Below are 25,457 nucleotides of genomic sequence, written 5' to 3' on the forward strand. Positions count from 1 at the left end.
TTTGTTTTCTACTCTTGTTGATCATCTGCTGAGCTCTGTTGCCGCTGCCCGTTCTTTTTTCTACTCGTATCGCTTCTCGCTATGTATTACCTAAAGCAAACACAGACGTGTAAGTATCTTGGATTTCCTTTAATGTTTTCATCGATTCTCTCAAACAGACCTACGTTGCGTTTCGTTCAATGGAAATTTGTACAGCCGTTCAATTTTACCACAAACGCACAATGTTTGTGTTTACATTTATTTCTGTTGGCTCCCATCGGGTAGTTTGTTCATACTGTTTGTTTAGCGACAGTTATTTCCGTTTTTTAGCATTAATTTCATCTCCGTTCTTTGTTTGTATGTCTATATTACAATGTTCGTCAGCTCTCAACAGCGACAGTAGCGTTAGAAAGATGTGAATGTTTTATCAAACACAATTCGGAACAGATTTGTATATCCTATCGTCTACTGTGTGTCGGCGGTCTGGATTTGAAAGATGTGGAGTGTAGGAATTGTGAGTACAGTTTGTTTGTCCGCCCGAGTGACGATGTTTGTATCATAAAATGGGATATTTTTGTGTAGAGTTTAGTTTCACCATTAACCACCACCATTCACTGCTAATGCATAAAAAGTACCTTTCAAAGAAATCCAAACAAAGCAAAGGAAATGATAACACAATTGATGAACAGATCCCGTCAATCCAATCCGTTAAATGAACGATCATAGACAAATTGACTGTAGTGTATGTGTGTTTGTGTGTCTGCTCAACTGCAATCGCTATGAGGAACCGAGTAGAAACGAGAGAGAAAACAAAGAAATCATAGCCATTGCACTCTATACGATAGGAATAGGGTCAGTTCACGGACCTTCGAGGCCAACAGTGGGCTCAATATTTTGCATGGTCCTGTTACTTTGATCCTTTGGCGAGAGCACGAAATGGGTTGGTAAGAAATTGGTTGTTTGCTTTATCGGCCGTCTATTTCTACCGGGAACTTTTCGTTTAGTATAAATAATTACTAGCACTACTGTGATTGGTGTGTTGGTGTAACCCCTAGTTTTGCTCGTGCAATGCGGCCGCTGCAGCTGCCGCGGCGGCCGCCTTCTGTGCCTGGGCCTGTTTTTCCTGCTCGTTTAGCTCCTTAATGGCTTGGATCTCTTTCTTCAATTTCATTCGGCGGTTCTGAAACCAAATTTTGATCTGCCGCTCCGTTAGACATAAAGCGTGCGCCATCTCGATCCGACGTCGACGGGTAAGGTAATGGTTGGTGTGGAACTCTTTCTCCAGCTCCAGCGTTTGGTATCGTGTGTAGGTTTGTCGTCCCCTTCGTCGCAATCCGTTAGCACCTATCGCAATCAAAGAAAAGAAATATCACGAATTATATTGTTGTCATTCAACATGTTCGTATTTTTTAAACATAAATTTAATGCATTGTAAAAAAATTGTTTCATCAAAATCGGTTACTAAAACAACGTTTGTTAATAAAATCACCTTACATATTGCAACACTTGGATGCGCCTGGGCAGAAAATCTTAATTTTTTAAAGAAATTCATCCGATTAGAGTTGTATTAGTTAAAGTAATGAAACCCTCTCTATGCCACCACTGCAACTATATTGCAAAAGCTTTCCAAAATTTTCAGGCCACTTGTTTCCTTAAATATTCATGAAACTAACTATTTAAACTATTCATTTTTATCACTCAACGATTTTTTAATACTTTCTGTAGGCGTTATTGACATACTGCGGCTTGTAAAAGTCAGCAGGTTATTCAAGAATAAGGAAACAAAACACAAAACGAATCCTCAACTACGGCCTCAAAAACCTGCTCTGTGAAAATATTTGTATCGATCGTTTGTGGTTCATGCGCATACTTCCTTGCGGTTCTCATTCGTCACGAATTTTTGTAGCTTTCGTGTCTTGATAGTTATTGCTCGATATACAGTCGGCAAGCAAAACGCACGAGCTGAAAAGGAAAATGCTGAACGTTGTAAGAAATAAAAAATCCTTCCATTCGAACCCACCGCAGGCCCACCATTGCCTAAGGATGTGGTTATGTTCGGATGGGTAGGCCATTGAACCGTGGTTTACAATTGAGCACTGGGGTCGCATGAGTTGCACCGGATCGCGAGTAGCGTGCAATCCGCTTTATCATCTTCCATTCGAGACCTGTATACGATGGGCATGTTCACGAAAACAATCGCTTTTTTTGCTTGTAAATTGCCACTTTTTAGTAAACAGGAATGTTTTCCACTCCACTCTTCAGATTCGGTTACATACGATTAAACGAAAAACTCGTGGAGAGCTCCTAGCGGGCATACGAAAACCTTCTCACGTAAGTTTCGCAGCAGTCAAATTATCACAAAAGCAAACTGTAATTATTGACCAGAAAGGGAAGCCGCAAGCTGCCAAGCAAAACCAAACGAGAAAAATATACACTTATACACACACACACACATCAAATATGACGACGTGAAAAGCACAAACTTTAGCCACAGTGAAAGGTGAATTCCCTTCAAACCGTCTGGTGCCGCAGACATGACTCTGGGGCTGTTTCCAATATCAGCCAAAGCAGCCAGCAATGCCACGCCGCAACCACAGCGACGCGGCAGTTCTGCACTATAATTTTTGTGATTGTTTTACATGGCCCATCTCCAAAATTCAGCTCCTTCCGTTCACATGATTTCGGATGCGATCGAACGACAAGATCATAGCTAAAACATGGGCCATGTGTTTCAAGGGATGATTTGCCAAGTTTCATGCATCCGGGAGGGTTGGAATTCATCATCTTCATGAGAAAAGTTTGTAGTCGTGCTGAAATAAAGACGCAAAGTCCCTCGAGAAACTGTGACAGCAAATAACTTTTGTGCGGGGTGTGTTCGCATATGGGTCGGATTTCTAAAAAAATAGAAATGAGTCTGAGACTAAAAGCGAATCGTATACCGAGAAGGTGTCCAGGATTTTACATTATAATTAAGCAAACGACCATATAAAGCGGTCGGCATAGTCCAGCATGAGACAAGTCTATCTTTCTGAATACCTGTTCTAAAAACGTGCTGCTACACAACGGCGTAACTTTTTTTTCGATTCAGTTGCTGGACAGGAGAAGCTAGATATAGAGAGATAAATTAAGCTGCCATTTGAGCTATGGGTTCCTCTTCGCTACCTTTGTCAACGAAATGAATGCCCAATTCCACCCAAAAGTGGAGCGGAACTTGAATACGATGCCACCATGTTTACGAAAGCCGACGAAGATTGGCAAAGAGCATGAAAAACAGTCGTACAGAGCTGAACCGAATCGACAGAGATACGTCGGGAATTCAGGGATACCTCACAGCGAGGCCTGCAGCATCCGCGAAGAACGTGTGAATGGAAGAAAGAGTAAAACGACCGAACAGAGAGACCAAGACACTGGTGACAGGCGAAAAAGAGGAAAACAAAATGGAATCGGCCGTCGTGCACCACCATGCCGGCATTTCTGTCTCTGACTTCATGCTCTTCAGCTTCTTGCTTATAATGCTCCTCCTCCTCCCTCGCACTTGGCTCAGTTGTCGTCACTGAGAAAATGATGGAAGTGACCCGAGGGAACGATGGACGATCACACACCATCAGAACCACATCGGAGGATGAAAGAGAGCGCAAGATCGCGCCAATAAATAAACCGGGTGGACGTCTATACAGCCCTGCACGCATGCAAATGCACAACGATCTTCAGACGCAAGAACTCTCGATAGTGAATAACGACCACAGTAGAGAAGCAGCAGAAAACTGCAATAAATCATATTTTGTGATTTATTTATTCATAATTAAAAATGCGTAAAAACTGGGCAGAAGTTCATTGACTACTCAGAGGATCTGGATGTAAATAAATGCAATTCATGGTTCGAAAGGCTTCCGTTGTACTCTTAAAGATGTCTAAACTACACTTGCCTCAGCAATAAATGCAACAAATTTTAACATAATGATGAATTAAAACACAATAATCAAATTCTATCATACAGAATACGATAAAACCCATATCTTTTGAAGAATTGAAAGGACCGCTTCAACAGGAAAGAACGACCTACGATTTTGCATTTGTGGAAAAAGCCTTCTTTTAATGATTATTTTATTTACTAACCAAATATATGTGGGACTTTCCATTACAGGCAGGCATTTTGATAGCGGTTATAATTATGACTGAACATCAGTTGTTCGCTATTTTCGGTTGCCAGATGTTCTTTTTGATAATTTCAGAGATCTTTTTATTGATGTTGGTTGTTCTGGTGTTACCCATCGAGCAGCGCAGATTTTCGGCAGTTCAAGACAAACACAAATGTTGGTTTAATATTATTGAATACAATACAAGCATTCCGAATAAAATTAACAATCAATAGTTCTAGTATATAAAGAAAAATTAGATGAAACGAGATTATGGGTGGTAAAACATAGCATACAGCAGATAAATAATGTTATAACATGATTTTTTGATTATTACAAAGATAACCGATTTGTAAATGAAGAGTCATGAAAAAATAATCCATCACAATAATGCCTTCTTCTGTCAATTTACAAATATCTTTCGTAAACTGATGTTTTATAGAACCTTTATTCAGTAAAGAAAACTTCTCGTTTAACGACAACGATTGGAAACAAATCAACCGACATGTGCAAATGCTCTAGCCGACGCTGTCACACGTAAAGATTGTGTGAGGAATGTTCTCCCCACTCAAGTGTCTGGCAGCTGCAGACAAATTTTTGTAAAGCCTGTCTAATTAAGCGTGGTGCTTGCTCTTTTTCATCTGCCAAGCATTATTTTCTACTTTCACTTATGTCAAAAAATTTCGTCCTTCCTCAAGCCCAGCTTCCTTCTGTGTTTTCTTTTCAACCTAAGCCGTTGCTCAAGCGCACTGCAGCAATATATCTACGCGAAGGATTTGTTTCGCTTGAGCCAACCCGACTCCTGCTTTTCTCATAAATCTGTCGACGATTCGGGATCGTGTAATCAACATGCTCAAGGCTCCACAAATTATTCACACCCATAATTTATTCATCGAAGACGCAGCGCCTCTGATGACTCACTTCTGGTCGCGCTTTTCGGTAGCCGAAAACAACCCTCAAACGACACGGACGGCGTTGCAGACTTTTTCTTATCTTAATTAGTGCTTCAGTCTTTCCTGAGTCTGCTTCGAGCGGCCATTTTAATCTGCTTCAAAAGGGGCCATGGGCCGTCTCAACGTCGACAGGGCAGGCCACTTTCAGGGTTGCCCACTCTTCAGATTGGTTCCTTTCAAAATTTTGGCCTAAGTTGAATGATAAGATTAGGAACTAGGCATGGGGGTCTAATGCCTGAGTTACGGTCATTCTTCAGGACTATGGGAGAGGCGAGCGACTCCGAACACTTGGTGGAAATTAATCATGGCACCGGTTGTGATGTTACTATGAGCACTATTTTCCTTCGCTGTGTCTATGCACATAACGCGTGCCCCTTTTTCGGTGGTACCTCAGAGCTGTTACGGTGTTAACGAAAGCGATCAATATTTCCATCGGTAATCGGTTTTCCACAGACACATACACCCAAACACACACGTCCAATGCATTGCCACTCCTCTATAAGCAACGCTCATCAGGTTCATTTTCGTGCAATCAGCGAAGCGAAGAAGAAAAGGTGGACTTGGAGAATTATCAACGCATATGTTCTATCGATGCAATTTATTTTGAATTTCTTTGTTTTCATATCTCTCAAATTCAAGATCCTCTTTCACCGACTAAGCTATAAAACATTTATCACGTTTCTAACTTAAAGTTCATAATAAAAATTCGAGAGTTGTAAACTAGCGTTTTTCGTCAAACTCATTTCGGTGGAAAGTCCATGCATTATTCTGTTATAGAATGTGGTCAACATGTGGTTAATCTTAAGAAACTATTCAATTGTATGATTGTGGATGAAGGATGCAAAAAATAAAAATACCTTCAAATACATTTTATGAATTTTTTTGTTTGTAGAAATCAAGTTGAGATCAAATTTATCCATAAAATCTTCACATTGGTTAAGCATTTCCTTTAGTGTGCGTTCCACATACATGACTGTGTGGTAAGAAAATAACTCACATCATAAGAAACACGCTGGATTGCGAATGTTTTTCTACCCATGATCATGAGTTTTGCCATTATCACAAGGGAACTGGTGCATACTTCGTGGTCCTCTCTTTTTGTCAATTTCAAGCCACGCCACGTATCGCGCGTGCTACTTTTGGACCGTGACTTCTCCTACCAAACCAGACTGAGCGAGATCGCTTGACAGCGAACGTAGAAAAGCAACAACAGTCACATGATGTTGTGGCAAATACCGCCGTAACTGCATCATTTGATGCTGCAATGCCTTGTGAGTGGCTTTGGTTAAAAAAAAAGACAAGAAAAACACATTGAACAACCGAAGTCTTGGGGATCACAGGAGAGGGATTCCAGATGATAGGAAAAGAATCATCGACGAAAAACAACACGAGGAAAACTACAACAGATACACACAGCCTCTCCATAATAAATTCCTCTTATTTTAACAGATGAAAAATAAGACAAGAAAATCCCAGCGGGTGCAAGCCAGTGCCTTGTTTCAGTCTGAGAGTTTCACCGCCATTCTGGAACCTGCTAGGATACTACGCTACCATCATCATGTACGCGAGTGGAGGACGGGGATGCTACGGAAACATGTTATTGAAAATGCTTGTTATCTTTCTCCGTTTTCTTCTTCTGCTTGAAGATGACTTCTCTCTACAGCCTTCTCATTTACCGCGCCAGTTCGTCGCGGTGACTTCCTCATGTGACGGAACAAGCGAAGCTGTAGAAATTACACAGAATCGACTAGAGTTGCAAGAAAAAATCTTTCGTCTTGAGATGGTGTCGAATATCGTGTTTTCTATTTTCCATGCAAACGAAAACTCAGTTGACTTCACGATGCTTTTCAATTCGTCTGGTTTTACAATGAAAATTTTGAAGCGGCTTTTTATTTTTCTTGTGATGATTTACTTTGTTTTATGGATATTATGCTTGAATTGTTGCAGTTTATATTGCACGAGTAAACGAAGCTTTTTGTAAGCAAACATTTGACTATTTTCATAATTTCGTACATTCTTTCCAAAGGCACAATTGGCACGTGACATGTCAAATGACACAATCTTCCCAACAAAACTGCCACAATCTATCTGTCCCTTCACCGAGGCAATCAATCTTGTAAGCCTAATTGAGCTTCCCAAGGTGTTGCCCACTGGAGGATTTCCACCACTTGGCGCCAATGCTGCCGTTGTCCAATGCTGTAGGGATGGATATAAACACGCTATGCCGTGGCAGTGGCGGCAAATAGTTATAATTACTTTTTTACAGCACATTAATCTTTCACATATGAAATTAATAGCTCCATGCTCCAACGCCAACCTTCTCCTTGTGCGACGGCGCTTCGCACACTGCTCTAATATTGTGTCGGAGCAAGTTAACGCATCTAACGACGCGCTTCCATTTCTTGTGGGGGGAAAACACCGAGGGGGGCAGAGAGCTGGAAGAATATGTAGTACATGTACCGTTTACGGTAACTTTGCGAACGGTGATAAAATATGCACCAAGGGCTTTGCGAGCAACTCATAAATCCGCCCCATTCGTAATCCTTTCACTGCTCGACGGCACGAAGTGCGTGATTTCAGGATGATCATGTGATACCACGCATGGTGGGCCCGTTTTGCAAACAGGAATTAGATTTTAAAAGAAATTTGCTTCGATGGTATTTTTCGTTGAAGTGTGGCCATTGCAGCGTTTTTAATACACACCTGCTACCAAAGATGCTAACACCTGCCCAAGCGCATTTAGATGCATGTTGAAAAAAATACTGTTGAATAGACTCCACAGCAATGAGGAAGCAATATCATTTAAATAGCTATAATGGCGATACGAAACAATCCACCGTGCTACCGAATAGCACCATACGAATGATTCTACCAAGCAATTTATCAAACGTCTGTGACAACGATATTATTTATTGATCCCTACAATGGCTTACAAAACATTCCCTCTTTGATTCATAGTCGTATGTACCTCTTGATATATCAATTTTCCAACAACAACAAACCTTTGCGCAGACGCTATCCAGATTCACCAGTGATAGACTCGATAGTAACAGAAATTGAAGCAAGAAGGTCAACAAACTGCCGCCTCAACTGATAAAAATAAAAATGAAAGAAAACATTCAGGACGCTGCCATTTTTCCTCCTGCACAAAATCTGCCACCAGAATCGGAAAGCACGTGGCTTTCGGTGAGTTATGTACAGTTTTAGCTAACGCAAGCTAACTAGGGAAAGGGACAACCCTGATCCCTGAACGCCATCCCTCCTGACGAACACGAAACGCACACCGTTAGATTTCACCAAACGTGGTAGGAGGAGTGGTGAGAATTAAATTCTTCAGGGACTGATATATTTATTTCAGAGGTAAGATTTATGTAGGAGAGCCAAGAATATGCTCCTTCTTTTCTTTTTCTCCCGCACCGACCAAACGGCGACGTAGTTCATCTTTGGCAATTATATGCTGGCAATAAAAAAGAGGCGCGAACGCCATTCCTTCCCGATTCTCCCAATCACGATGCCCTCAATCTAACACAATCCAGCAAAACAATACGCCTATAATTTTTGGCTTTTCTCATTCCCTATTCTCTCTTGGGAAATCATTGAAGAATGAAATACTCCTTGGTTTGTTGTTAGTAGCACAGTATCTTTACTTTTGTCAAACGGGTATCGATTATGGTTTAAATAGAACTTTTGTGCAATATTTTCATACAGTATTCAATTGACAAATTTGTTAAGTCATCAATAATCAACAAATTAAACTTTTTAGCTAATTTAGTAAGCAACACAAATAAGTCAACTCCATTGAGTGGGAACTTCTTCCGTTGATTCGAGAATCATTTTCAAAATTGCAATCGAACATTCTCCAACAGTATATTAGAGCCACAGCTGGCCAGTATGGTCGCATCATACAGCAGGAAACAAGAAAAGGGAGGACATGATTTACTAGCGACCTTGTTATACCATGATTTATGTTTCTTTTCTTGCTTTTGGGCTGCTTTCTAATCTTACGGTCTACCACTCCAAGCTAGGATTTGAAAAGGAAGGCTTGTGCATAGGCAATGTTTCGTGAACGAAAATGGTGTCAAATTGCGAGTATCTCCCAAAGGAAAGTGGCAATTTGAGAAAGGGAAAAGGATAGTGTTCCCCACATCTTCCTGAAACCAGCGTACAGAAAAGCCCACCAGGACAGTAGGCACAACGTATTGGTATAAATGATATAACATCTTTTGCAGAATCAACATGCCTGCCAGGAGATAATACTAGCAAAAACCGACAAACTAATCTAACAACATAGACTTTTCCCAGATTCGACTAGTCATTGGAAAACTTGCTAGAAACACCCAAGTAGAACATGACACTTCCACCAAGATTAACGATTAACAAAATTTGTCCAAGATGGCGGAGATGCAAATACTACGAGAGTAGACTTGTCATAAGTTGCTTTACAAGGGAGTCAGCTTGAACGATACATGAATAGTACATCGAAAAATTGAAAAAAGATTGCAAATGACATGCTTATAAATCAGTTTCCAAACACTGGTGTCGTTTGGGTAGCTCTGAAAATCTCTGGAAAGCCACACATGAGATTCATTAAAATGGAAAAATTGTTTTGCTTCCAAAACGAATCGTCGGACCTTCTCAGTATAGCAGTGAAGTTGATACACACATGTTTCGTTGCTTTAGCATAGAGAGAAAGGAAACTTTGTTCATACCATATTTCAATGTTTTCCGATCACTTCGAGCTTGAACTTAATCTTAATCAAGATCAATCGATCGGTTGAGCTAAAGCAAACATCTAAACAGTACGGTGGAATCATATGATACGCCTGGGTGGGAAGGGGTTTCTTATTTTGCCGTTCTAAACCCAATTAGCAGCCAAACAAAGGAGCGCCGAGAGCCACCAGACCCACGACAATCACACAGCCTCCCAGGAGTAAACGTTGCCGGAAGGAGATTCGGACGACATAAGGTAGACACAGGCCTGCAGCCGATAATGTTATTCTATAGCGCAAAAAGGGGTCTGTGGTCTGTGTGAGTAAACCGAAAAGGCGCGAGCTGAAGTCCAGATAGCTGTGAGAACAACGATCGAAGAGCGAGACAGAGCCTATGAAATATGCCCAATTATGCACATTAAAATGTAGCCGTGCAAAAACACTGCATCATGTACAATTTAACGAGATCGAGATGCATAGATAACGGCGCTGCTTGGCCTCAACCAAGCCCACACTTTACTAAACTATGCAACTAACTGAATGTGGAGAGTGCATACTACAATGGCAACAATGGCAAAGACAAGGGTAGCGTCGAAACTGCAGCTTGGGCCGCTCGAGACACTCGAAATACTCGACACACTCGATTGGATTTAGCCTCACGAAGGTTTGGTTCTAATGCACAACTCGGTAGCACTTAATTGACCACAAGGCGTAGGAATGTCATGCTAATACCTCCCCTGCCGAAGCGTGCACTCCACTCCACGTTCTTTCATGCAAAGCGAGAGGTCAACCCCTGAGAGTCCAGCCCACAAAGAGAATAGGACTATTTTCTATTAAAGTTCTCATTCCTGCCGTTCACACGAATCTCCCCAACGGCAAGATTGATGCCTTATAGCGTCGCTGCTTCGGAACGCAACCGAGAATGCCTACATCAACGGGCTACAACGCCGACGACGACGAAGCTATCGGAAGTTCGAACGGTGTAATATTGTATCAGGGCCATTCATTATCGATCGAACATTGTTTAATTTAATCCGATACAATAAAATATGCATCTATTACATAATATCCCCAGTACAGTGTATAAATAAGGGCTGCGCGATGGCGGGCAATCGAAAGCATGAGCGATGCGGATGAAGAACTGGTGATGGCTCGTATGCAGCATAAATTAACACCAGAGCGCGAGAGACTCGCTACGGCGAGGGATTCGGAGAGGAAAGAAGCACATGAGTGATGAAAATTTGCGCAGCAACCGAACACAAACAAATACGCCAAGTGCATACATAGACCGACCATCCTCACCAGCGATATTGAGCTTGTGGCCGAGCTCGTGAGTTCGTAAGGGACACGCGTTCGTTATGCAGCAAAAGCCCGCTTGATCCCGTACATAACTCAAATAACCCTATGGTCAATTAATAAACCATCAAACATCGTAAATCAAAATGGATTCCCAATATTTCATGATCAGGGGGAATCGCTCCGTTCGTGTTTACCAACGACAAAATACGCACCATCGCCAGTCGATACACGCATACCTACAGAAAACGCCTACAGGTCTCGGGTCTCACTAAGCCATGCGGCTAGCCCAGTCTGACCGCGCGGGCCATCTAAAACGGGCCGGTGCTGAGGTGCGACTATTCATTTAAATCAATCTCCTCCTTGCCGTGCTGGCTCGTCCCGACAATTTCAGTGCACGCAACGGTACGTGACGGAAACGACAAAGAACGTCTGACCGGTGGGAATCCGTCAATGTCGGTGCACAACAAACGAAGTGCGCTCCTTCTTCGCCTAATGGCATTGTCAGCAGCAGAGCCTAGAGTCACCGGAGGGTCTGTGTCTCCCGATGCCCAACATGAGGAGATACAATGGCCATAATGAAGTGTTTATAATGTTGGATATGATCGAGAGTTTTTCTTCTACATTTCTCTTTCCGTCTCAAGAAAGGGACAGGAGAATCAAGAAGGTCTTGGAAGCAAGCAGCAGCGCTATATATCTCGGAGAGCAGGGGTTACAGGCTGGATACGACTGCGACGGCGAAAACTCCAAGTGGGCGTAAAAGCGAAGCGATCGATATACTGGCTTTTAATCAAAATCGTAAATCTTAAAAACGTGTGGCTAAAGCAAACATAAATCGTGTGTTGCAGCAGACAATTTCTACCACCACCGCTAATCGGGTGAGTTTGTTGTTCATATTCCATCCTCTATAAACTATCGAAGGCAGACTGATGAAATTGAGACCTAACTCCGAAGTAACTTCTTCAGAAGCGAACTAAAGAAACCACAGCAGTAAACAAAAGAAAGGATGCCTGTTTGTTGCCACATTCAGTGGTCAAGAGTACCCGAGCAGGCTGGTAATCATAATCACCGTAATCGAAAACCGAGATCTTAATGCGATACACTGGTGAATAGAGGCTTTGGCTTTCATGCGATCCGTATCTTAATCGAACCAACCAGAGTAGTGGGGAATCCTTGGCGTTCGGTTCGACCATCGTGGGCTGTATTTGCGACTCCATATTGGCATCTGCCATTCACCGCAAAACTTGCACACTACGGGGAGGAACGGGGATAGGCTTTCGAAGGCGATAAATTAATGGCACCAGCGGCGCTGTTCAGAAATTGGAATGAAACCTTATTCTCCAACACGTCATCACCCGACAATGATTTGAAACTGATGAAAGTTCAATCACTGCGGATGGAATGGAGTTGATGCATCTCGAATGCCTCTGTTTGTGTGGTTTTGTGACGGGTTCAATCTTCTGCTCCTTTGTTATCAGCCATCTGTGCCTCTCAACCATGACCCATGGAGTTGATAATCTGCCCCAATTACAGTTCTTTAGTCACAAAATGGGTGGCGACAAACAGTTGATGTAGCATTTTTTCAACCCACATACGAACCAAGTCATGTTGATCGCAAAATATGTTCCTTCTGGTTTGTCAGATGCTCGGGAGACACTAACGAGCGAACCTCGTCTGTCATCACGAAGTCTGTCAGTAACTCGGTGGAAAAAAACAATCAATTTGATTCTATCCCAACGATACACAAAAATGGAAACAATTAAACCAGTATATCAATTGCTGGGATAGAAAACCGTTTAATTGGTACATTTGGTAGAAAGTTAGTGAATCATTTTCCAATCTGCTTAGCTGGCAAATGAAAGATAAATAGACGCTGAGTGCAAAATGCAATGAATAAATGCAGTCTCTACAGTTTCCTTGCTTTTCACGAGCACACACGCAAACAAACACACATATCATTTGTTGCCATTTACCTCCATTGGCCTCGTCTCGGCTGGCGAATCGTCAACAGTCGATGGTACAGTTTACCGCAACGTGGAGGGGGCGCTTTTAATGCGAGAGTGCTCTATTCAAACAGTAGCACGGCAACCTTTTGTTTCAAAGGCAACCGACCTATGCGCCGTCATGAAAGTCAGTCAATTTATAGCTCACAACCGCCGGCCGTTCTCGAGTGCCTCTGACGTCGTGCCGGAAAGCGAGCCGAACGAACGGCTGCTAAACAAGTTTACGCTGCGGAAAAGTAAAACAAACACGGTAAAAACCGATACGAGGTAAAAAAGAACCAGAATGCCAAACCCGGCCACACCACAATGAAACATTGGAAATCCGTTTAAGATCTTACCCGCGTGATAGCTTCACTGAACTCTTTTTCGAGCTTCAATTGGCCACTCCTCCGCGCTTTACCGAGGGGGTCTCTTGCCTTGCCAGTTGCCACAGGTACATGGCGCACACGGACAACGTACCGTTAACACTAGCCGACGCTTCATTGGTGTCGTGCTCTAAGTCAAAGTTGTCATGCAGGTCACTTTGAGAGCAACGAAGTCGCACGTTTCCTCGGATTGACTTCGTACGCTGTAAGTATCTTCGATTGCTTTTTCCAGGGGCGCTACGGTAAAGCGGGTTCATCAGTAAACGCCGTGCTGTGGAAATGGAGAAACTCTCTTTTGACCCCCATATCTTCGAACTGGACCTCAAATTCCAATCGATTTTATTTTCATCACACCTCACGCTTGCAAAAGGATCATGCAAAAGCACGGACAATGCTGCAGTAAACTAAAGCTCAAACTAGATAAGCCCAGTTCTGCCAGTCCGCGCAAGTACGGTGGGATATTTCCATAGTAACTCCATTGCCTCTTTCTTTCCCCATGAGATGGAAAAAGAGAAGAAGGTTTAGAGCCAGCAACGAAATCGTGGTATAAAATACGACCAATTTATGCTGCCTGCTAAAGAGTTATAGCACGGAACTTTTATCTGATTTAACACCTAATAATGCATTACACAAACATGGTTTACATTGCCCAGGGCCGGCATCTTTTAGTGTTCCGGGAGGGTCTACTGAACAATAAGGGAGGAATTTATGAATGCTATACCTGCCACATTTGTACACCTTCGTCGGTAGAAATGCATTGCTAACTAGCCAAGAGTATGTGATATATTTCAGCAACCTAGTCATGCCGTTGCCAATCAGGTCATGCTCTTTAGGCTACCTTAGTTAAGGAGATTTTTTAATGGATAGTGGGTTCTTTCTGATCATCGAACATTCTGAGAACCTCGATCAACGATCAGCGATTCGCATGGCGCATTAAATATGGCCACGAAGAAGACTCATCTACAAACCGTGGGAGCACGAAATAATTTTGGACGGTGATCATCAAAGTGGAACATCTCAATTCCCCATGTGTTTCGAGATTTCGTGTTTGGCCTTTTCAGATTCCAGAATGGACCTCTTAATCATTATTCCTACCACGAAGAATGTGTTCGTAGCCGCTGGTGACTGAATAAAAAGAAGGAAACTATTTTTCGTTATAAGACGATGAGCAAAGCAACGCGGAGAAACCTTAATCTGTTGAATCATATGGGAACTGGTATTTAGTAGCGGATTTGTGAAAACCTCTAAACTTGGATCTCTTTCAACAATGCCACCGCAGACCGATTCGACATTTAAAGAGAAGTTCTGAGGAGATATGTTGTATTGCTACGAGAATTTTGGGATAAACGTAGTTTAGAAATTTAATGTGTACCACCAAGATAATTTATGCTTGATTGATAATTCCATGCAACCAAATGTGACCTTTCTTGTGAAAAAATGAATAAATAAAACTCCAAAACTTATGAAAAGACTGACGTGAATGTGTTTTGCATCCAGATTCAAATCTAATAAACGATTCAATACTCATCCGTGAATAGGTTAAACGTAAGCTTCTCCGTTTGATCTATTTTCTTTTCCTCTTTTCTTCAGGAATTCTTGGTTACCCTTAAACCTTGAATAGCCTTTGAAGATGATACAACACAGAAAGCACAGTAAGGAAAATAGTCTTGGGGTTAGGGGCTCTTGGCGGTCTATACCGTTTCTTTCATGTTTCGAAAATACTACTTAGTTAATTATTGTTTGTTTACAAGTTGCTCCAGTTGGAATGATCGGCTTTAACAGTCAGGTTTTGTGCGGTATGCTCCAACACAAATAGAATCAGAAATGTAGTGGTTAAAAAATGGGTGGATTGGAAACAAATAGCCAAACACTGGGATCTAGTAGTTTATGTAGAATAAAGAACATGAAATGTACTGTAATATCTGTTCAGGAAGTGTCTATAGAATATTTCGCTCATACAATTCTCTAAAAAAAGCCGTTTTAAACGACCAGGCGTGGAAGATCAGTCAGACAAAGCGTATTGCAGCAAAGTAAAACTGCAATAATGTCATTGCTTTGATCGAAAAATGTCAAAGGTAGATTACGTCGATCAAAACTAGATTACATAAAAAAGTTGCTCAACGTTTTAATTTAACCAGGCGTTCAAAATATTTGATTTTGCATTTAAACACTAATAAACAAGCGCATCCCCGCGACCACCAACTGAGATGCCGCCCGGAATGGGTTAGAAAATATTTAGAATCTGCTAATTTCACGTCTTCAAGCTATGAGATGTAATTTATTATTTCCAAGTGACAAATGTTATTTTATAAACAACTTCTAAAAGCTCCAGGATGGCTGCAGAAATCGAACGTGCGTGCATTCTCTTCGTATTCTTCGTTACATAGACACTGCATAGGCCATAGGCCTTAGCATTCGAGCCACATTTAAAATCCTACCCAAAAAACTTACACCGGAAACCAAGTGAAAAGCATGGATTCAAAATATAACGTCAAAAAGAGAGAGTTACAGATGTTGAAAATGAGAGTGAAAGAGAATATGCGAAATGGCGTGAAAGCCATACATTAGGGAAGGATCCATAGGGTGTTTTAGGAGCCAATAAAAGGGAAGTGAAGCGAAGAACAAGCAAGAGGGTTAGCTATGGTGTGAGTTTCATAGCAGAATCGGGTCATAAACACAGGGGAAAGAACCTGTTCCCTCCGTCCCTTCCAATACGCGACGCAACGGCGAAGAACGGAAGTGCAGCCACTAGCAATGGCGGTGTCCCGATAGCGGGGGTGCCAGTAGAGCCACAATGTGCTGCTGGATTTATTGCCTCTGTACAGGATTTATGGTTTATTTTCGAAAAACAACAGCAACGCAATGGTGGAAAAAATAAACATACGTAAGCCCAACACAACCCACCGAGTTAGGAGCGATAGCCGTGGAGCCTTGAGCCAGGATTTTAAGGCCAGGGCTTGTCCTGGTACGGTTGCGGTTGAACGCTACCAAAACGAATGAAAATCCCCAATGACGACCGAATGCTGGTGCTACCCAAAATTCTGTTGCTGCTTTGTAGGGAAAAGCTAGGCTCTAACCTATAACTGAGTTTGGGTAAACCACCTCGTATCTCCTCAAAATCTTTTAGACATCGTAGTTGGGGACACGAGTTTGATATTTAGTGCACTATTTGAATATCCTTCACTTATCAGCTTCACTTATCAGCAGCTCTTATTTTTTCTGACTGACACTTATCAGCAGCTATTCGGACAGACGTTGCTTTCCTGTGAACAGAGAATGCGTGTGATTTTAATCTCCGAAAAGATGTGAAGATCCAATAGAATGAAGATACACATTATCTATTGAAACAAAATAGTTACACAATTTTTCTAACAAAATCCATGAAAAACTGAAACTTTCTACTTTCTCCCGACTTTTATCGGGAACTTCTATGTTGTTTTCTCCCCGTCCAAAGCTGAAAGGAGCAGATGGTGTAGATCTCTTGTGCCTTCTTCCGGCTACTGTTCAGTCTTGTTCGTTCATCGGCTCCTCTCGTTACCTTGGAAGCAACTTTCGGTCAGCAACTGCTGCCGGGCGGGAACAGCAAAGCCAAGGGTTTAAGATTTATTACCCCAAATTAATCACCTTTTTAATTGGATCCGCTTCAAACATCCGGCGCATACGCAGAGCGATGCGTATGCTCAGTGCGCAGAGCAGCATATTTTCCTTCACCCCAAATATATATACACCCTCGACCCCTTCATGATAAGTAACGCCCTTTCGACGGACCGTGTACACTATACAGGATAATTAACGGACAGGTTGAACAGGATCAAGCGTATGAATGATGTATTTCTAACCACCTTTACTAAACATAGATTGTATAAACCGGTGTGAAATAGAACCAATTCTTGCTCCATAGTATTAGTTTCACATTAATGCACTTTTAATGCGTGTCGTAGCATTGCTTTCGAAAGTAATATTTGTGTTTTATTAAACATTTACTACGTTCAAAATATAACATACAAAACTTGATTTGATTCGCCAAAAATACCAATTATTGCCTAAACTTCGTCATTCTTTATCACGTTGCGTACCAAGCGTTTATAGCACAATTTTTAGTACAATCTTTTTAATTTAAATTTGTTTATAATATTTGTTGAACCGATTGTTTTCGAAGGCCAAGCAAACACTTAGCTTCCCAAATAACTTATTTTTAATATAACTATAATTTTTATGTTGCATTTTCATTTATTTTTGGGTCAAAAACTTTTTAGAACTAGTTACTGCTGTCACCCATATTTGGGTGACACGGTACGGAACGTGTTATTCCATGCAAATATTCCTTTCAATTTTTTCCAATTTTTACCTCCGCAAATTATAAGCAGTCTCAATAACCTAATAGAGCAAATAGCAATAACATTACTTTTATATAAACCTCCAACGAAACTTTGACCAATCATGGGACCAACAATTGCACTGCTGATGTCCTTCTCTAAAGCACCATTCCTTTCAGCGAAGTGTTATCTTTGTTAGCATTTGTGTCTGAGAATTAAAAATTTTAAAAATTGAATTCTCCGCTCACTGGAAAAATGCATGGTAGGAGCATTGGAAAACCCAAATGGCTGAGCGTACTGAATCTTTCTCCAAAGATGGAAAAACATGAGAAAATCTGTAGATTTATAGGGATTTTCCTTTAATGGCCCTGTCGAGCTTCTTACTTTTACACTTTTCGGAACGGTTTCGCAAGCGCTGAGATTTGCTGTATAAATCTCGAAAAGCTTCCTAACGGGGGAACCCTACTCCCTTTCCGTGCACACAATGGACACGTGTGCGCGCGCCAATGCGTCTCTACCCATTGGCAACGACGTACAACGATCTATTGAATTTAGTAGAAAGTTATGCTTTTGGCAAAAAAAAATTTATGCTGACATTCTAGCCGTTAAATTATAAAAAGGGATGCAAATGGTTGTACACTGCAGAAGAATGCTACATGGCCTTTGTTCGCATCCAACTTACAGTTCTGTCTGCTGAGCCAGAGCTGAATATCCTGTTGGCCACCCCCGACAATGAGAAACATAGACGAGCAAAATATAGTAAAAGTCTGCCATAAGCTCTATGTATAACTTGACACAGGTTGAACAAACTTTGTGCAGCCTTTTCGAGCATGGTTGCACGACCGTTTCCACAATGTATGCTTTCAATTCATACACCCAACAGTAAAAATCCCCTGCAATAAAAGTGCTTCAAGTTAAGTTTTCAACCGAGGGGCGGTATTTTTAAAAAAGATACCGTCCTGGTTGACGGTCTTATTCAGACTAATCTTAATTTTATTTTGCTCTCTTGATCTTGCGTCCCTATGTGTCCCTCCCGTGGGAACGGTGCTGACGCTGCGTTCTATGCGCGCATCATGTTGCCGGTGGCTTACGGGCTGCCGCACGCGTCGTCGTGAGCATCGTGGGAGCGATGCTGATGTTGCGAAGTTGGCGTACGGTAACTGCTCCCCCCTGAAGTGTCGAACCTCCTGGTTCGATGTTTAAACGTTCAAAGACGGAGGTCTGTATGAACGTGGCAGGCTGGCGCATTCTTTTCCGATGAACTGGACCGGGGTGGCTGTGTTGATTAGCATGGTGCGCGGTTGGTTTCTGAAGTGAAAAAAGATATAGGCTGCCAGAATTATGATGACGAGGGTGGTGAAAGTGAATCCTCCCATGATTGTCCAGTGGTGGTTGGCTGCAGTTGTTTGAAGATCCGAGAGGTGGTTTAAATTTCTATGTTGAAGCTTCGTCAGCATATGAAGATCGGTTCGCTGCTCGATGGAATGTTTGGTGACGTTTAGGCCTGTGGTCAACGAAAAAATAGGGTATTCTGTGGTGTTCACAATTTGGTTTGTGAAAGTGAAGTCTCGGATCGAGATGGTGCAATTCTTGTATGTGACCAAGAATGATCCCAAAAGATGCCTGTTGGACATTCCACAATCGTTGATGAGCGTCTCGTTCACGTCATTCAGCAGTAGAATGGTTTGGCTCATTACGGTTACGATCGGGTGGTCTTCGGTGGATTCGTAGACGCACTTGCTGTCATGCCCTTTAACTATATTGGCTATGCAGTCATCCGACGAAACATCTTTCAGGTTGTTAAAGTTGCAGAGGCTCCAATTGCCTAGTCCAGAACAGGGGTTGGTTTTAAGGTAGATTTTACCGTCGCCATGAAGGTACTCGTTTCCTGCCAGTTTTATCCGCATTGATTGAGAAATTATCGGTTCGATTCTCAAAAGCTGGTATAATGCGTTGCTCAGGTTCGGTATGTTGATTACATAGATGATAGTTTCTCCGTCCGTTCCTACGGTAGACGTAGTTAAACCTATTGCTTCATCGGGGAGTTCTGTTGGTATTCCTTGATCAGAGAGCATTCTGTTTATAAAATCTACTTCTTCTAGTTTTATCATTCTATTACTAACTAATCCTAACTTTGAGAATGTTATAGCATTCTGGATTTTAATTACCTCGTGGTTCAGGATGTCTAGATTAAGAATTATTTTTAATAGAACGTTTACAGACTTAACTTGTTCTAACATGTTTTCCTCTTCTCTTATTATGCTGTTGATTGTATCGGTAATGTTGTTGATTCCCTCGAAAGCTTCGTTATTAATGATTATTTGCCTATTGCTGTTTTCGGATAGGTTTGTTAGTCCGTTGTTAATGTAAAGTAAGTCGTCAGCGTCAGGTGAACCAGCTAACCATTTCCAGGCTCTGCCAAGCGCATCCCATCGTTTTTGCCGTTGATGGTTTGGTTGGATAATTTGGAGGTTTGCTTCGAGTTCGTTCAACTTCCATGTCATTAAGTCAGTGATTTGGGTGTCGTTGTAGTCGAGTGTTAATATTTTGTCTTTGATGTCGTCAACTGTGTGTCGTAGCTCGGTTGTGTTAATTTTATGAATGATTTTTGAATGTCCTTGGATTATTTTGCTTTGCGCTATGTGGACTATCGCGACATGATCATTGTTGAGGTTTTGTATGCTGAGGTTCCCTAAGGCTGCTGGGATTCTGTGGAAAGATCAATGTTTTTTACGTTAGACTTATGTAATTTAGCGTTACCTTGATTCCTGAATGTTACTTCGTTATTGTTTTTGACAACAGTTTTTTTGAATATCTTTTTATGCTTGGGTTTGATGATCTTATCTTTTACGTATACTGTTTGGCCTGGTCTTAGTATTGGAGGAGGCGTCCTATCCTTATTGGTAGTTCTAAGTTGCTTTCTTTGTGCTTCCTTCAATCTAAGAATTATTTCGTCATGTAATTTGCTTCGTATTTGTTCTAATGTGTCTGGGTCGGTCTGTCTGTCTGGGTCTCGTTGTTTGCCAAAAAGAATCTCCTTCGGAGTTCGCAGTGTTGAGGAGTGGATCGTGTTGTTATATTTTTCGACTGCTATATGGATGAGGTTACGGGGTGGTAGATGTGGGGTGATCTGTTTTTGGATTCGATATAGTTCGAGGATGGTGGAATGAAATCGTTCGACAGCGCCATTCACTTCGGATTTGCTATTGGGAGTTAGGTAAACCGTAATGTTCAAGTCAAGCAATTTCCCTCTAATGTCGGGTGATTGGAATGTTCGTTCGTTGTCCATTACGATTGTGTTTGGTATTACAAAGGAAGTAACTGCGTTCCATAAAGCTTTTCCAACGTGGATGCTGTGTCGTGACTTTATCGGTATCATGCGACCGTATTTGCTAAATTTGTCGACGCATGATAAGAAATAATTTGATTCTATCTGGAATATATCTAAATGGATAATTTGATAGGGATAGTTTGGTATGGGGGTTTCCTGGACTGGGATAATTAACGGTTGGCGATCGTATTTTGACGTGTTGCATTTGTCACAAACTCGTATGTACTTTTTCAGATGTTGTGTGATTTTCGGGAAATAGAATTCACGCAAAATCTGAAATTTGTTTTCTTGTATACCGCGGTGAGCTCTGTCGTGAGTTTCACGAATTATTTTTTCTTGCTCGGCTTCTTCTGTAACATCTTTCAATAGTGTTTGGGTGAATCGAATTTTGAGCAGACCAGCTCTGCTGAAATATTTTTTGTATACTTCCTGAAGTTGTCCCAGAATTTTCTCAGAGGTGTATAGTCCATTGGTTTTTGACGGGTCACAAAATTCTTTTAAAATGGTGGTCAAAATTTGTTCATTAAATTTGGTCCTTTTGATCAAAATTCTGCGATAACCAGGGAAGGGTTGTAAAACCACTGTTTCCGGATTATTGGTCGTTTGTTCGAGAATTATTTGTGAGCGGAAACTGTTTAAAGGTGCTTCGGTAGAGATGATGTAATGCGAATCATCATCTTCGGCGGAATGTTGGGTGGGCGTTAATGAATTTATTTGGATCCGGCTCAAAGCGTCTGCCACTACATTCGCTTTTCCCGGCTTATACATGATCTCATAGTCATGTTCCTCAATAAAGTTTCGCCAGTTCATTAGTTTTCTATTACAAGTTTTAGAGGAGAGATTGTAGGTGAGTGGTTGATGGTCTGTGAAGATTTTTACCTTCTGCCCATAAAGATACGCTCTGAAAACCTTTAGGGCCCAGACAATGGCCAAAAGCTCTTTTTCAGTGGCGCTATATGCTTCTTCGGTTTTGTTAAGGGTTCGAGAAGCGAAGTGGATTGGTTTGTCGTTTCCAGTGGTGCCTTGACTTAAAACAGCTCCTAGGGCGTAGTCAGATGCATCTGTAGTTAAGCAGAATGGCTTAGAAAAATCTGGGTACATTAAGATATCGTTCCCAGACAAAATTTGTTTCATGTTGTCAAAGCATTTTCTCTGTTTTGCGTCTAAATCTATTCTTTTCGCACTCTTAGAGTCTCCTTCCCCCCTTAGGAGTTTAGTTAAGGGTTTGGCTATTTTAGAAAAATCCTTAATAAACCTCCGATAGTATCCCATCATTCCTAAAAATCCTCTGAGCTGCTTAAGATTTTTGGGTTCAGGGAATTTTTTAATTGCTTCTATTTTTTTCTCATTTGGTTTTATGCCTCTGTCTGTAATGATGTAACCAAGAAATTCTACTGATTTATGCAGGAATTCTGTTTTGTCCAACTGGACTTTGAGGTTGGCTTCGTGCAGGGTTTTTAGGACGATTTCTAGGTTTTCCAGGTGTTCTTCGAGGGTTTTACCTACGACTATTACGTCATCAATATAAACGAAGCATCGTTTACCGATGTGGTCTCGCAATACATCGTCCACGGCCCTTTGAAAAATTGCAGGCGCGTTTTTCAGGCCAAATGGCATACGAACGAATTCATATTTACCATAATTGACAGAGAATGCTGTCTTTTCGATGTCTTCTTCTTTCATTTTGATTTGGTGGAATCCCGACGCGAGATCGAGAGTAGTAAAATAACTATTGCCGCCTAGTTGGTCTATGGTGTTGGCTATTTCAGGCATGGGGTATTTATCTGAAATTGTTTTTTCATTAATCTTACGATAATCTATTACTAGTCGGAATTTCTTTTCACCTGAAGAGTCCATTTTTTTGGGGACAACCCACACAGGTGAATTCCATGCTGACCTAGATGGTCTTATTATGCCATCGTGAAGCAGTTTTTCTAATTGCTTCTCTACTTCTGCCTTGTATGCTAGTGGGTATGGATATGTTTTTTGATACACTGGGATGTCGTCTGTAGTGCGAATGCTACATTCGACGTTAGTTGAACAAGTAAGCTTCCTGTCAGGATTATAGAAAACTGGTTTCGATTTGGTTAGGATTTTGAGAAGCGAAGCTTTCTCAGTGTCATTCAGATGGGATATTCGAATTTTGTTCAGATTATCGATATTTTCAGCTTTATTAATGGTCCGTCTTGGGGTTGGAGTGGGCGTGTAAAATTCCAATGGTATGGTTTTTAATTTTCCTGAGTTGCATTTTATCTGGAGTGTCTTTGCTCCAGAAGATAGGTTAAACCTATCTCCAAAAACTATTTCGGTTCCTAAGATTCCATCGAAAAACGAATGGAAGTCAAAAATTAGAAATTTGAATTTTGTGTCTAAAAGAGGTTGAAATAAATTTATTGTCACAGACTGGTTTATTTCTTGATTTCCCGTGACTCCTCTTACATTCTGTGTTCCTGTGGTTTCTATTGGTTTTCCCGATGCTAAGGCCCATTTTTTTGAAATAACGTTAACGTTGGCCCCACTGTCAACAAGCATTTTGAGGGGTCCTTTAGACGTGGGTATCAAAATGTACGGAAGAGGTTTTACCCGAACCACTTCGATACCCATTCCGTTTCTTCTAAAAAAGGATCTTTTTCCTTTCCCCCGTCTTCGGCTTGGTGTACCTCTACTTCAATGGGTTCGTCTTCCTTATCCTCGATTTTGATACTACCGAGGGTTTCAAGGCATTCATCGATGCTTATCGGTTCCTTGGTTTGTTCGTACTGTTGATCGTACCATTTCTCGTACTCTTCGGAACTAAATATTTCTTCCAACGCATGCGCGAATCGTTTTGCGTCAGGTCCATGAGCTCTCATAGAATCACTTGGCCCTCGCCTTTGCCCTGTTGGTCTATTACCGTAGTCAATTTGCTGTGTACGAAGTGTACTCGTGTCCATTGGTTCCGGACGTGTTTGTGGCTGAACAAAGGTTCTGTTTGGTGCAAATACATTCGGTCCATTATCTGGTTTAAAATTTCGGGGTTGTGGGATTGGTGGTGGCCTTGTGAAATTATTCGGAGCAATAAACTGTCTCGGTGGCGGGACAGGTGCTCTCGCAATGGGGTTTGGTCTGGGTGGTGCGATCAATTGGCGGGGTGCCGCAGTTGGAATCGGATGCCACGCTGGTATGTTAACAGGGGCGTTACGTGCGTCCAGGTTCAAATAGTCCACGCAATAGCTGTATGCTTGAGCGAGGCTTTGTGGTCTGAAATTTTTGCAGAATCTGGAGAGCGGGTCACCTAGTCCACGAATGAATGTGTCTAGTGCGATCTGATTGTACAATCGCATTAGCACAAGTTCGTGCCCTTTCCACTGGTCATCCATGGAAATGGCTGAACTAATGAGCGTTACGAGCTCCCTAACTCTAGAGTAGTAGCTCTCTATGCTCTCCTGCTTGGTTCGTACTAACGATTTCAGTTGATTATCGAGGGTCATAAGGTCCCTCTTATCTGCATAGTACAACTTCAGCACTTCTTTGATGTTCTCCCACTTAGTAGGGGTATTGCTTGTTATCAAGGCATCGTTTGCCTCCCCTTTTATCTTCCTACGAATAGTTTTAATCAGTAGATGGTACTGAAAACTATCCTTTAGATCGTCAAAGAGTTCTAGGACATCTTCGACGTCCAACATCCACTGACTGAGGTCTCGTGGATTCCCATTAAAATCGGGCAGATCTCTCACAATCTGCGGGATTTTACCACGATCTTCGAAACTTATAGTTGTGTCGATAGTAAACCGAGGAGCGGCTATCGGTCCGGAGGCCGATGGATCAGCTATCGGTACATGGGTTGACGCGTTAAGGCGTGCTGGGAAGATGATTGGGTTTGGGTTTGCCATCTTGCTCAGTATCCTTCAACTAAAGCTTCTTTCCTTTCACTTACTTCACTTCCTGTGGTGAAAGCTTCTTGCCTTTCACTTACGTGACCTTCTAGAATACAAGCTACTTGCCTTGCACTATCGTCACTTCCTCCTAAACGAAAGCTTCTTGCCTTTCGATCACTTCACTTCCTCCAATGAAAGCTACTTGCCTTTCATTTACGTCACCACGTTGTATGAAAGCTACTTGCCTTTCAATGTGTGACAATTTTACTAATATTTCCTCCAATGAAAGCTACTTGCCTTTCATTTACGTCACCACGTTGTATGAAAGCTACTTGCCTTTCAATGTGTGACAATTTCACTAATCACTTCTTAATAGTTATGCGAGTAAACACTTTTCACTTTTCGGAATTTGGAAATACTCACAATAAGATGGTGATCAGGAAATTCATGCCCTTTGTTATGCAGCGCACCTGGTCGCGCTCCGGTAACGCAAATCGTAGAGTTGATCCGCG

The 25,457-nt window shown here is 41.7% G+C and overlaps 1 protein-coding gene across 1 annotated transcript in view; it reads right to left on the reverse strand.

Moving 5' to 3' along the window:
- Nucleotides 1-1,030: 1,030 nt before the first annotated feature.
- LOC131261278 (homeotic protein ultrabithorax-like) overlaps nt 1,031-25,457 on the reverse strand; it is a 75,145-nt gene continuing 50,718 nt past the window's right edge. The window contains exon 3 of the mRNA XM_058263277.1: nt 1,031-1,323. Within this exon, the coding sequence (XP_058119260.1) occupies nt 1,031-1,323 (293 nt within the window). The remainder of the gene's footprint in view (nt 1,324-25,457) is intronic.

The sequence above is a fragment of the Anopheles coustani genome, chromosome 3 (assembly GCF_943734705.1).
Source record: "Anopheles coustani chromosome 3, idAnoCousDA_361_x.2, whole genome shotgun sequence".
In the NCBI taxonomy this organism is placed as follows: Eukaryota; Metazoa; Arthropoda; class Insecta; order Diptera; family Culicidae; genus Anopheles; species Anopheles coustani.